Source organism: Urocitellus parryii, chromosome 1 (assembly GCF_045843805.1).
Source record: "Urocitellus parryii isolate mUroPar1 chromosome 1, mUroPar1.hap1, whole genome shotgun sequence".
Classification (NCBI taxonomy): domain Eukaryota; kingdom Metazoa; phylum Chordata; class Mammalia; order Rodentia; family Sciuridae; genus Urocitellus; species Urocitellus parryii.
Window position 1 is genome coordinate 139,222,794 of NC_135531.1, and position 12,765 is coordinate 139,235,558.

The 12,765-nt window shown below is 42.3% G+C and overlaps 1 protein-coding gene across 7 annotated transcripts in view; it reads right to left on the reverse strand.

Annotated features, from left to right (window-relative positions):
• Atox1 (antioxidant 1 copper chaperone) overlaps positions 1-12,765 on the reverse strand; it is a 36,504-nt gene that overhangs the window by 17,865 nt on the left and 5,874 nt on the right. For 3 of the 7 annotated variants that reach the window (XM_026388304.2, XM_026388306.2, XM_077797442.1), the window contains exons 2-3: positions 11,127-11,202; positions 8,273-8,429 (exon numbers count right to left, since the gene is read on the reverse strand). In XM_026388304.2, coding sequence (XP_026244089.1) covers positions 8,305-8,429; positions 11,127-11,202 — 201 coding nt within the window. In that variant the 3' untranslated portion in view covers positions 8,273-8,304. Of the gene's footprint in view, positions 1-4,902; positions 5,046-6,319; positions 6,566-8,272; positions 8,430-11,126; positions 11,203-12,765 lie in introns of those variants that run through there. The other 4 variants (XM_026388307.2, XM_026388302.2, XM_026388303.2 and 1 more) reach the window with 4 other exon arrangements.

Consider the following 12,765-nt stretch of genomic DNA (forward strand, 5'->3'; position numbering starts at 1 on the left):
AATATTAAAAAACTCTCTCTCTCTCTCTCTCTAAAAAAAACAAATTATTAAAAAAAAAAAGAAGAATGACTTTATGATATTCACTGAAAATGAATGAATCCGGAGATTATCATGCTAAGTGAAATAAGCCAGTCCCCAAAAGCCAGAGGTTAAATATTCTCTCTGATATATAGATGCTAACCCACAATCAGGGGAGAATAGAAGTTCAATAGATTAGACAATAGGGAATAAAGGGAAGAGAGGAGGGAGGATAGGAAAAGGAAATGTAGTGGAATGAATCTGACATAATTTTCCTATGTACGTATATGAAAACTATCACATACATCGACAAGAATGGGGTCCTAACTAGAATAAGACATATTCCATGCTTATATAATTATACCAAAATGGATTCTGTCATCATGTACAACTAAAAAGAACCAGTAAATAAAATAGAGCCAATCAAATATAAATTAATAGACCAGAAAAGGAATATCTAGTAGAGGAAGGAGAATGGGGGCAGGAGGGAAAAGGGGGATCGTAAGCTTAAATTGATTTCCATGCATGTATGAGTTTGTTGGGGTGAACCCAACTACTATGTATAACTATTAAGCTCTAGTAAAAAGAAAAGAAAAAAAAGCAGGTCGGTGGTTACTTGGGATTGGAGAAAAGTGGAAGAAGACTTGCTAGGAGACAAGGGGAACATTTTTGAGTGGGGAAAAATTTTGAGAAAATTTTTGAATATAGGTCATTACTCTATCTTTTTTTTGTTGTTGTACTAGAGATTGAACCCAGGGGGCCACTTAATCACTGAGCCACATCCTTAACCCTTTTTATTTATTTTGAGACAGGGTCCTGCTAAGTTGCATAAGTCCTCCTTAACTTTCTGAGGCTGGCCTTAAACTTTGCCATCCTCCTGCCTCAGCTTCCCAAACCACTGGGATTACAGGCATGCACTACCACACCCAGTTTATTTACTCTATCTTGATTATGGTGAAGGTTTTGCAATTGTAAGATATGCATTATATCTTAAAATTGCATACTTTAAATACTTCCAGTGTTCCAATGAATTTACACCTCAAAAAAGCTGTTTTAAAACAAAACAAAACAAAACAAAAATCACTGAAAAGTTTGGTGGTACATGCTTGTAATCCCAGCAATTTGGGAGGCTGACTCAGGAGGATTATAAATTGGAAGCCAGCCTCAGCAATTTATGGAGACCCTGTCTCAAAATAAAAAAGATAAAAGTGACTGGGGATGCAGCTCAGCAGTAAAGCACCACTGGGTTCAATTCCCAGTATAAACAACAACAACAAAAACTCTTGAAACCCAGCATGGTGTTACACACCTATAATCCCAGCAGCTCAGGAGGCTAAGGCAAGTGAAATACAAATTCAAAGCCAGTTTCAGCCATTTAGTGAGGCTACTTAGCAATTCAGTGAGACCCTGTCTCTAAATAAAATATTAAAAAGGGCTGAGGATGTGGCTCAGTGATTGAGCAATCCCTGGGTTCAATCCCCAGTACCAAAAATAACATCTTCCAAGTCAGACTTGCTTGTGTCACCGATAGGGAGCTGGGCCAGTCAGAGCTCCCTCTGGGGATCACGATGCCATGGAGAAGGGAACTTCCCAAGAGTCTAGCCCCAGGGCTCTACTTCAGCACCTCAGGGGCAGAGTGGCTTCTCTTCAGTTGAGTGATTCTGATATTGAACAAGGCTTTGGCCTCAAGATGGATAGGTAGGTCAACAAAGACATTCCATCAGACACAGGAACAATGGATGGTTACAGCCTCCGCTGCTGTTCTTAAAATTAACAGACACCTACTGAGCACCTACCAGGTATCTGGGACTGTCCTACTCCGCTGTCTTGTTTTGACCAGCTGAGGTTGGAATGAGATCCAAGGGCATGACACAGCAAATAATGGCCCCAACAGAGCCATTACACATGCCTCAAATCAATACCCCTGTGTGCCTGTTCTGTGTGTAGAGAGAGTGAATGCTTGGCCAGATCCTTGAGGACAGGAAGACACGTGGACACAAAGCTTTGCCACAACACTCAAGCTGAGGGCCAAGAGGATACATAAATGACTTCCAGTTGTGCAGAGGGTTCCCGGAGGCTGTGCTGTGTAGGAGAGGGAAAGGAATTTGTGGATGTAGGGCGGGCAGGTTGGGAGGAAAGTGGGAGGTGGCAGGGAAGCTGGGGGAGATCATTCCATTTACAGGGGGCAGCACAAGTAATGCAAGACACCTGGGGAGACTGGCTGCAGGGAGGAGTGGGGAAGCCTGGAGGGGTGGGCCTGGCCAGGGCTGGAAGATGTGAGTGATCTGCAGACACATCTGCTCCCTGCCCCCCTCCCCTGCAGAATCCTGGGCTCTGCTAGGCTCTCATTGGTTCCATGGACAGCTGCTGAGCTGCTGGCAGATGCAGGCACTTCCCCAACCCCTCTGAAGCCTTGAACAGCAGAACTAAGGAACACTTAGATTCCAGCTAGGCTGGCTGCTGAGTGGGGGGGGAAATGACCCTCTGGAAAACAGTGCAAGAGGCACCAGTGTTTCAGGCCTTGGGTGTCCCTGTGGGCCAGCCAGCCTGAACCAGGTCTCCTGGGGAAACAAAATGCAAAAAAAAATTCCTCAAGTTTGTCCTCCCACGGCCCACAGAAACTTCTTGGTGGACGATCAAATTCAAAGAACACTGCCATCTGGTGGCCAAGAAACCTAGACACCATGAGAGCTGTGAAGTCCCTGTGCCCCCAAGGGACCACAAAGGCAGAAATGGGTCTGAGACTTGTTTAACACTTACATAACACGCCCCAAATTGTGCAAGCATATCAATTCAAGAGTGAAAATGAGGTCTTATTTCTGCCTACCAAGTTCCCTGAAGTACAGGTAGTAGGTATTGTGCAATGAAGACACTGCCTCTGGGAGAGATTGGGTGACTAGTTACAGCTGGCCAATGTGAAGTTGAGTCTTATCCCAGGTCCAGCAGCATTGGGTTTCCAGTATGTGCCCACTAAATGGTTAAAGCAATGATTTTCCATGTGTGGTCTCCAAGACCCTTTCAGAAAATATACCAAGTAAAAATTTGATAGGTAAAAACCTACTATTTTTGTGAGATGCTTTTTTCTTTTACAACTTCATTTTTCCAGCGTCTAACATGCATTGACCTAGACCTCATCTAGTTCTGATGGCTACCAGGATGTGTGCTTGGGTATTCATGTGTTTTAAAAATTCCTGTTTCAATTTCTAATATGACATTATTCATATAAACAAAAGCTCTTTGAATTTCTCAATAATTTTTATATGTAAGAAGAAAAAGTATGAAATCTGCTGGTTCAAATACTGTTATAATCCCAGCACCTTGGGAGGGTAAGGCAGGAGGATCACAAGTAACTCATCAGCAAGTGAGTAAGACCTTGTCTGAAATTTAAAAAGGACTGGGGATATAGATCAGTGGTAAAGTGTTCCCGGGTTCAATCCTCAGGGTCAAAAAGAAAGAACGAAAAAAAACAAGAACTCTGCAAGGTAGTAACTCTGAGGCTATATTGCAATGACAGACTCCAGGTGATGAAAGAAATGCTTCTCCCATGGAAAGCCCCGCCTCTGTACCCATCAACAGTTGCTTAGCATAGTATGTTTGGCAACACAAAATGGCAATTCTTATACAATGTAAAAGTGTTCTCTTTGGATTCCATTTTTCTTGGACTATGTACCCTGTCAGAGATTGATTGTCTAGACATTAGTAACCATTCTGTAACTTGTACTCAATTAGGGTTTCTGCTTATGATTTTAGATCTGATGACTATTTGTTTATGGTTTTGAATTGTAGCAACAGCCACTTATAATTAATATGATTTTGGATTACAAAAGGTATATTCAAACTCCAGGAGGAAGTCGAAGGATGTAGACTTACAGCCTACCCCTTGGCCTGCCAACTAGTGAATTCGGACCACCGGCCTGTGAATAAAGTTTCCATCTCCTGCTTGAAGATCGACTCAGTGATTTATTGCAATCTCACTTTAACATCTGGAATTCTGTCATTTCTGTAGATCTTGGATTAATGAAATATGCAAAACTAGTGAATAGAGAAATTTTTTTTTTTTAAAGAGAGAGTGAGAGAGGAGAGAGAGAGAATTTTTTTTTAATATTTATTTTTTAGTTCTCGGCGGACACAACATCTTTGTTGGTATGTGGTGCTGAGGATCGAACCCGGGCCGCACGCATGCCAGACGAGCTCGCTACCGCTGAGCCACATCTCCAGCCCGAGAAATTTTTTTTTTTTAGTGTTTTCTAACTGGCTAAAACACATTTAATCCCCACAACCATCATTTGCTACAGATGCTATTATCACATTTTATACCTGAAGACACTGAGGTTAAATGGCCCAGTACCTCAGGGAGGTACCGAAACTTGGGCTCTGCCCCAGGCAACCTGTTTCCACAGTCTCTTCCCATTATCCCGACTCCTTAACATTTGATATCTCTTAACTGCAACTTACTTGGTCCACTAGTTTTTCAAAATATGGAATTTAAGAAAGTATTTTTAAAACAGAAAGAAAGAAAAAGGAAAGAAAATCACTGATTTGGTACAACATCTTTTAATTTTTTTTTTCAGTTGTAGATGGACACAATACTTTTATTTCATTTACTTATTTATTTACTTTAATGTGGTGCTGAGGATCGAACCCAGTGCCTCACACATGCTAGGTAAATGCTCTACCACTGAGCTACAGCCCCAGCCCTTAGTCCAACAACTTTCCTCTACAAATGAGGTCCAGAGAAAGGAAATGACTTGCTAAAGATCACATGGAAAGAATCAGAATCCACAGGGTCCCAGACTCCTAGTAGGAAGGTCTAGACACTTCATGTAAGTAAGCCTACCAACGACTGCACATGAGAAAGAACATCAAGACAATGCAAGAGACAACTTCTCCAACAAAAGCAGCATGACTTTATTGCAGGGAAGGCAGGAAGAAGCAGGGCAAGTGAGGGTCTCTGCAGGAACTCCTTCAGTGAGCAGGACTGCCAAATCCCAGGTCCATGTAGAAGCCACATCAGCGTCCTAGGAGAGCTGAAAGTTAGGTGGAACAAAGGTGCCATCTACTGTGGACATAGCAACATTGCAAAAGCAGTAACAGTTGCACTAAGAGGTAGCATTTGGGGGTGAGGTGGGAAACCAGGCTGCAGAGCACATCTAAAATTCCCATATTCAGCCCTGCACACTGGACCCACCAAGTCCGTTATACCTGGGTTGGCCAGAACTCACTAACCTTGCTGACTCTCTTCTGGGGAATTATCAAGGCTGCTGGGATCCCCAGTTTCATGTCCTATTTTGGTTTATGATAGAAAGGCAATAAAACAGAAGCACAAGCAAATTATCTACCAAGAACCAGACAATCTAGGTGACTTTGTAACCAATGAACATTCTATCTCTGTGGTTACCAAATCTGGCCTCAAATCAATCACTGGAGAGACTCTTAAAACTGATGTCAAAGATGGACGTCCCTTGTGTGTATGAGGTAAAGCCTGTCTGTTCAGTGATTCTTACTGAATATTGTACATCTGAATCTTTCTGGGGCGGGTGGCTGGGGGTAGGTTCTGGGGATTGAACTCAGGGGCACTCAACCACTGAGCCACATCCCCAGCCCTGTTTTGTATTAACAGTGTCTCACTGAGTTGCTTAGTACCTCGCTTTTGCTGAGGTTGGCTTTGAACGTCTCTATCCTCCTGCCTCAACCTCCCAAGCCGCTGGGGGATTACAGTAGTGCGCCAATGCGCCTGGCTGTACATCTGAATCTTTAGAAGCTTTTCCATACTACACATGGTTACTGAGCTATATAGAGATGAAATTATGTGATGATTAGAATTCACTTTGAAATAACAGGTGGGAGCACAGATAAAACAGCGATGGCAGAGATCTGATAACTGTTGGACCTGGGTGATGGGTACTTGAGATTCACTTTTTTTAACACTACTTATAAATGTTGGAAGCCTCCTATAACAAGAAGCTAAAATAAATAAAAATTGAGAATTATTTGGCAAGAAAATAATGAAGTACAGATACAACTTGGATGAATCTTCAAAACATTACATCAAGTTGATAGACACCAGACCCCAAAAAAGGTCACATATTGTGTAATTCCTAGGGTGTTCTTCTAGGATAATAAAAAGTTTTGAAACTAGATAGAGGAAATGGTTGTAGATTGTAAAAGGAGAAAAAAAATGCACTGAATGGCACACTTTAAAATGGTTAATTATATATCATGTCAATTTTACTTCAATAAAAAAAGCTACTATGAGAAAAACTCACATTAATCTACACATGATTTATAAATAGCAGGCACTACTTTTTTAGTCAAAAATGCTTGCATGCCCATGCCAGGTTTTCAATCCAAGGTGTCTGTGTTGGGCTTCCCCATGTATACAGACAGCTCAGAAAGAGAAAGAGGTTCCCCCCAACCTTTCCTCCATTTCTTCATGTCACAGAGCACATAGAGCAAATACAATCTTACTTGGAGGCCCAATATGATTCAGGGCTTTTGGGAGACATGGAAGAGTCCTGAACACCCCCTTCATTCTCCCCACAAGCACCTAGAGATAAAGGAACTGTGAGAACAGTGTTTCTCAGAATGGGGAAACTGCTAGTGCTTTACTCCTATATAGAAGTCCTTCATAGAGGGATTGCACAGTAACCTACAAGGCAGAAAAGTAGGGTGGAGGCTTTAGCCCCATTTTACAGATAGTAGTATATACAAAGTTCAAGTATATACAAAGTTCAAAAAGTCAGCCAGGCGTGGTGGTGCATGCTTGCAATCCCAGCTACATAGGAAACTGAGGAGGCAGGAGGATTATAAGCTCAAAGCCAGCCTCAGCAACTTAACAAGACCCTTTCTCAAAATATAAAATACAAAGGATTGAGTATGTAGCTCACTGATAAAGCACCCCTGGGTTCAATCCCTAGTACTTGGGGAAAAAAAAAAAGTTCCCAAAGTCAGTGTTAAATATGAGGGCAGAGCTGGAATTTGAATGTCAGACTCCTGACTATTCATCCTGTACTCATTCCTGAACATGGGTTGTATGATGCATCTGAAATCTCTTGACTTGCATGTGAGGTCACTATATAAATGGAACATGCCTTAGGTTCCAAATGTTCACCTTTAGGAAGGAAGTAGACTACACTCACAGGGGGCCCTCACAAATTGCCAGTTGATAGTAGCTGGTCTCTGCCTGGGAAGCTCTCCCTGGACCTATTTGGAGGGTTAATGCTACCATAACAGTCATTATAGAACTCTGATTCAGGATACTGGACTTTTCTGCCTTTGTCACTCATCTGCAAGGCTCTGGTTGAGTAACTTCCTTCTCCAGGGCTCATTTTTCTCAATTACAGTGAGGACACTGAACCATATCAGGGAGCCATTGTTTTTCATATATCAAATGTACTACATGGTCAGTGACAGCCAGGAGTACTCTGCTAAGACTGGCTGGGCACAATGGGAAGGAATGTTAGATTGATGAGCAAAGGCTGCCCTGGTTTCAGAGTGAAGAGAGCTGCAACAGTGCCACTTACTGCCTCCCTGAGTTATGTAAAACCAAAGGGAAGATCCAGCTTAGATGAGCTACTCTTTTTGCACCAGTCTGGGCAAAGGTCATGCTCAGGAAGCTGACAGCAGAGAAAGGCACAGTCTGAATTAATTCAGTAGGTGAGTGCACTCAGGAGCACAATGCCCAGGTTAGCACAGGTGGCAACTCTGAAGGGACAGCCATTTTATCAAAGCAAAAGACTCAGGGTCATGCACTCCAAACTTGAACCCTGCTGACCACGAAATATACTCCTTAAATCCTAAAAGGGTGCTAATAAAGAAATCTGCCTATTCATAAGGGGCTGTGGGGAATCCCCAAAACTTGTAAATTGTATTAGACAAAAACGAAATATATGGAACCACTCCAAAGAAAGTAGACAGTGGGTTAAAAATAAACCAGGGCACTCTCCTGCCCCGTGCAAGCTCTAAGGCCAAGGTATAAGTTGAGCATTCCTAATCTGAAAATCTAAGTTCCAAAATGCTCCGAATAGGAAATTTTTTGAGTGCCAACATGATTCTCAAAAAGGTTTCGGATCTCAGATTTTTCTGATTAGAAATACTAAAATAAAGCCTATGCAAATATTCTAAAACCGGAAAACTTTGAATTCTGAAACAATTCTGATACCAGTCATTTTGAATAAGGTATGTTCAACTTGTATTACCCCTGACCAGAGTGTGAGAAGCAGGTCTGTTCAACAAGTGCTGGAACCTTACTCACCTGCCCTCTTCACTCCACACTGTCAGCCTGTGTTACTTGGGGCCGAGGTAGGAAACAGCCTTTCCCGTTTTATTCAGCGTCGCCAGCAGAGTGTCCATGCTGTGCTCAGATTCAATGCAAACCTTCTTGTTCGGCAGATCAATGTTAAAATCAACCCCTGCAGGAAGAGGAAACGGGTGTGGGGAAAGGAAGACACTCCCAGTTACAGCAAGAAAGAGTTTAGGTTCCTGAATTATTACTCAAGACCAGGGACAGGCAAACCTTTACTGTACGGGGCAGAGATATAAATGTTTTAGGTATTGTGGGCCACATGTAGACTTATATATTCTTGTCTGTGTACTTGACTGTACTTTAAAAATTTAATAACATTCTCCACTGCAAAACAGGAAGGGGGATAGATTTGAGCCACAGTCTGTACTTTTCAATCCCTGCTCTAGACAAGGGCTTAAGACTTTTTTTAAAATAAAAAATGTAAATATAGATATTTTATTTAGTTAGTTATTCCTTCTTTCTTTCTTTCCTTTTCCCCATTTTTGGGAGTACCAGGGGCACCTTACCACTGAATTACAAGCCTTGCTCTTTTTATCTTATTTTTATTTTGAAACAGGGTATCACTAAGTTGCTAAGGCTGGCTTTAAACTTATGATCCTCTTGCCTCAGCTTCCTGAACTGCTGGGATTACAGGCATGCACCACTGCACCTGGCTTCATTCTAATTTTTTTATCATTTTTTTGTGTGTGTATGTGCTGGGCATCGAACCCAGGGCCTTATGCATGCAAGGCAAGCACTCTACCAACTGAGCTATATCCCCAGACCTTTAATTAATTGCTTAAAATGTGGTGCTGGAGGCTGGTATGGTGGCGCACACCTGTAATTCCAGCAGCTCGGGAGGCTGAGGTGAGAGGATTTTGAGTTCAAAGCCAGCCTCAGCAACAATGAGGCACTAGGCAACTCAGTGAGACCCTCTCTCTAAATAAAATACAAAATAGGGGTGGGGATGTGGTTCAGTGGTAGAGCACCCCAAGTTCAATCCCTGGTACCAAAAAAATGTGGTGCTGGGAATTCAAACCTAAGGCCTTGAGCATGCTAAGTATGTACTCTACCACTGAGCTATACCCCCAGTTCCTCATTCTTCTTTTTTTTCTTTTTAAAACAGCTACACAGTCTTTCCAGAGTGTGGACATTACCTGGACTGTGAACTTACCTGGACTGTGATTTAATTAATCTATTGAGCTTTGAACTTACCTGGACTGTGATTTACCTGGACTATGTGTCACTTATATGCATTGTGAACTATCTGTTGATGCAACGAATTGCAGTAGTACCAGGGTATCTTTGCTGATGGTGTCATCTGTGATACAATTCCAAGGGCTTCTTACTTGGAGCGATCAATTGGCTTGGTGGCATTTTGTATCCTCCCCTTCTGCTTGTGGCAGATTATGGTGTTTGTATAAAACCACTATGGTCGTTATCCACAAGTGTGGTTGAGTATGTTGGGCCGGTAGTCAAAGCTGGGTAAGATCCAATTACAATGGTACCAACCTAAGACAGGAGGCTGACGATTTGAGGTCAGACCATCCAATGACGGGTAAGGACCATATGTAGTATTGGACAACCTAAAACAGGCGCGGTCCCTGAGCCACATACTTGTTATTTAAATTAAACAAAAGGGCGAGTTCCATAATACAGCAGGGACACCCAGGCCCCAGGGAGAAGAGCTAATAGTCATGTGGCAAATCCCCAGCCAGGTTCTTTTCACTGTTTTGGATTTTTTCAGATTAGGATCCCAGGTTACAGAGCTTGAAGCCAGCCACTAACTTGCTCTGGGACCTCTGGACTTCCCCTCCTGACACTGGTATCAACACCCCCATTCCACTGGGGGAAAGTACAACTCAGAGGACTGCTAATGAGATCACATCCACGTGGAAACAACTGGAAAACTGACTATTATCATTATTTATGGTTTTAAAAAATAAAATTCTAGCCTGGCACTATGGTATACACTTATAATTTCAGCTACTGAGAGGCTAAGGTAGGAGAACTGCAAGTTCAAGGCCAGCTTTGGCAACATAGTGAGATCCTATCTCAAAAAAGGAAGAAGGGGTTGGAGATACAGCTCAGTGGTAGAGCAGCCCTGGTTCAATTCCTAGTACTGCAAAATAGATAACTCAACAAATTAATTAATTAAGATGAAAAAAGAAAATCTTAGAAGACTGGCTGAGCCCGAGATTACCAGAACTCTGATGGCAACTTGGTCACTGCCTCATTGAACCTTAGGGCCAGCTCTCAACCTTCTTTGGACCTCAGTTTCCCCAGCTGTGAAGTGGGGTGCTAAAGGAGAATAATGATTTTCTAAGCATGTTCAAAGGAGATTCATTAAGAGTTCTATACATGACAGGTTCAAAATTAATTTCTAAACTTGTTACCATTTTAAAAGTGTTAATGGAAAATGACACTGAAATGTGTCATACGGCAAAACTTGTCACAATGGAGATCACCAACATATTAACCAGCAATGCCAGGGCTCTAGAGCTGGGCTGTGGGGCAAAATCCCAGCTCTGACACTGTCTCTGATTCCAGCCAAGTTACTGAGCTTCTCTGAACTTCAGTTCCCTCCTACTTCAAATGGAGACAATCAAAAAAGTTACAGGAAATGGCTGTAGAAAGGATTCAATGATGAGATCCACAGAAGCTATTAAGTGAAGTACTCAGTAAATGAGAAGTACCCAATATATTTTGTTTTACTGTTATCACCAGCTTAAACTAAAGCCTCTCCTGCTCCATCAGTGTGCATCCAAACATGACCTCAGTTGTGTCCCTCCATCCCACCTTCAACTCACGGCGACTCACTCACCGCCCAGCTTGTTGAGGACTCGGGAGACAGCTTCAGCGCATCCTTCACAGGTCATGTCCACAGAGAACTCGTGCTTCTGAAACAAAGGGAGACAATGAGTCAAGCCCTGCAGGGACCTACACTCTGTAACAGCAGGCAGGCTACTCAGGGCCCAACAGAGTGCAGAGGTTGGGCAAGGCCTGGGTGGTATGGGGCTCCTTGGGAGCCTGTTTCTGAGGCCCAGTCTCTCCAACTGTAAAGTGGAATAAGGGTTTCTACACATCACAGGTTATACTAAATGAAATATTCCCCATAAATCCTCTAGCAGGGTCTGGTACACATGAATAGGATCACCTGGAAAGCTAGTTTTTAAAAAAAAATTTTTTTTTTCACAGTTCTACCTTCAATTAATTAGCTGTGGACTTTGTCTCAGATCATCAAGAACTCTGGCATGGATGTGCCCCCGTACTCAGTAATGGGCCCATTTATGCCACAGAAAATTGTTTTCTGTATTTGAATCAACTGGGAGTTTACAAGAACCACAGGTTCTAATCAGAAGGCCTGGGCTGGGACATCTGTTATGTCTACTGAGCATTCCAGGTGATACTGATAGGTGGTGATCAATGTCAAAAGGCAGGTTCCCAGGAGATAGGGGTTTTGTTCACAGTGTTGCAATCACAATACCTGAAATAGTACCTGGCACAGGGCAGGTGCTTAATGCATTTTGTTGAGTAAATGGATGACTGATATGGCTGGGTGACAACTTCTGGGTCCTTTGCTTTCAGATAAGGATTATTTATACCAACACTTACTCATTTTAAAATCTCTAGAAATGAGAACATCTGGAATCAGACAGTTCTGGCTTCAGATACTAGCTTTGACACTTCTAGTGTCAAAGTAAGTGGCCAGAAGTAAGTTACCTAACTCCTCTATGGCTTGGTTTCCAAACACAGATAACAGTTCTCTCCAGATAAGTGCATGGGATGAACAGAGGATTTTAATCATGGTAGCTAACATCCAAAATGGCCTCAATCTTCTTTGTCTCCTGGTATTTATCTCCTTGAGCAGTCCCATTTCACAACATCTTGGGTTGGACTGTGTGTCAAATAGAATATGGCTGAAGCAATATTATATGACTTCTGAGCCTATCACAATGTCATAAAAAGACACTGTAGCTTCTGCCCTGCTGTTTCTGGGATTGCTCATTCTAGAAAAAGCTAGTTGTCACATTATAAGGGCACTCAAGCAAATAGAGGTCTACAAGGTGAGAAACTGAATCCTCTAGCTACAAAGTGAGTGCACCATCCTGGAAGTAGATTCTTCAGCACCAGTCGAGCCTTCAGATGACTGCTGCCTCAGACAACATCTTCAATGCACTTTCATGAGAGACCTTGCACTTGAACCTAAGCTGCTCCCAGATTCCTGACTCTTAAAACCACATAACTACCCAAAACGTGTTTGGGGATAAATAAAAAAGAGCAGTAGATAACTAATCCATTAGTAATCTAGAGATTAGAGCCCAGTACTGGGTTCCTTTATGTAAAAAAAAAAAGTTAATTATTAAATTATTATAAATAATTCCTTCCATTTCTCTCTTCTCTTTCCCTTCAAAAAACATCATCTAGGTTGGTCACGGTGGCGTATGCCTATAATCCCAGTG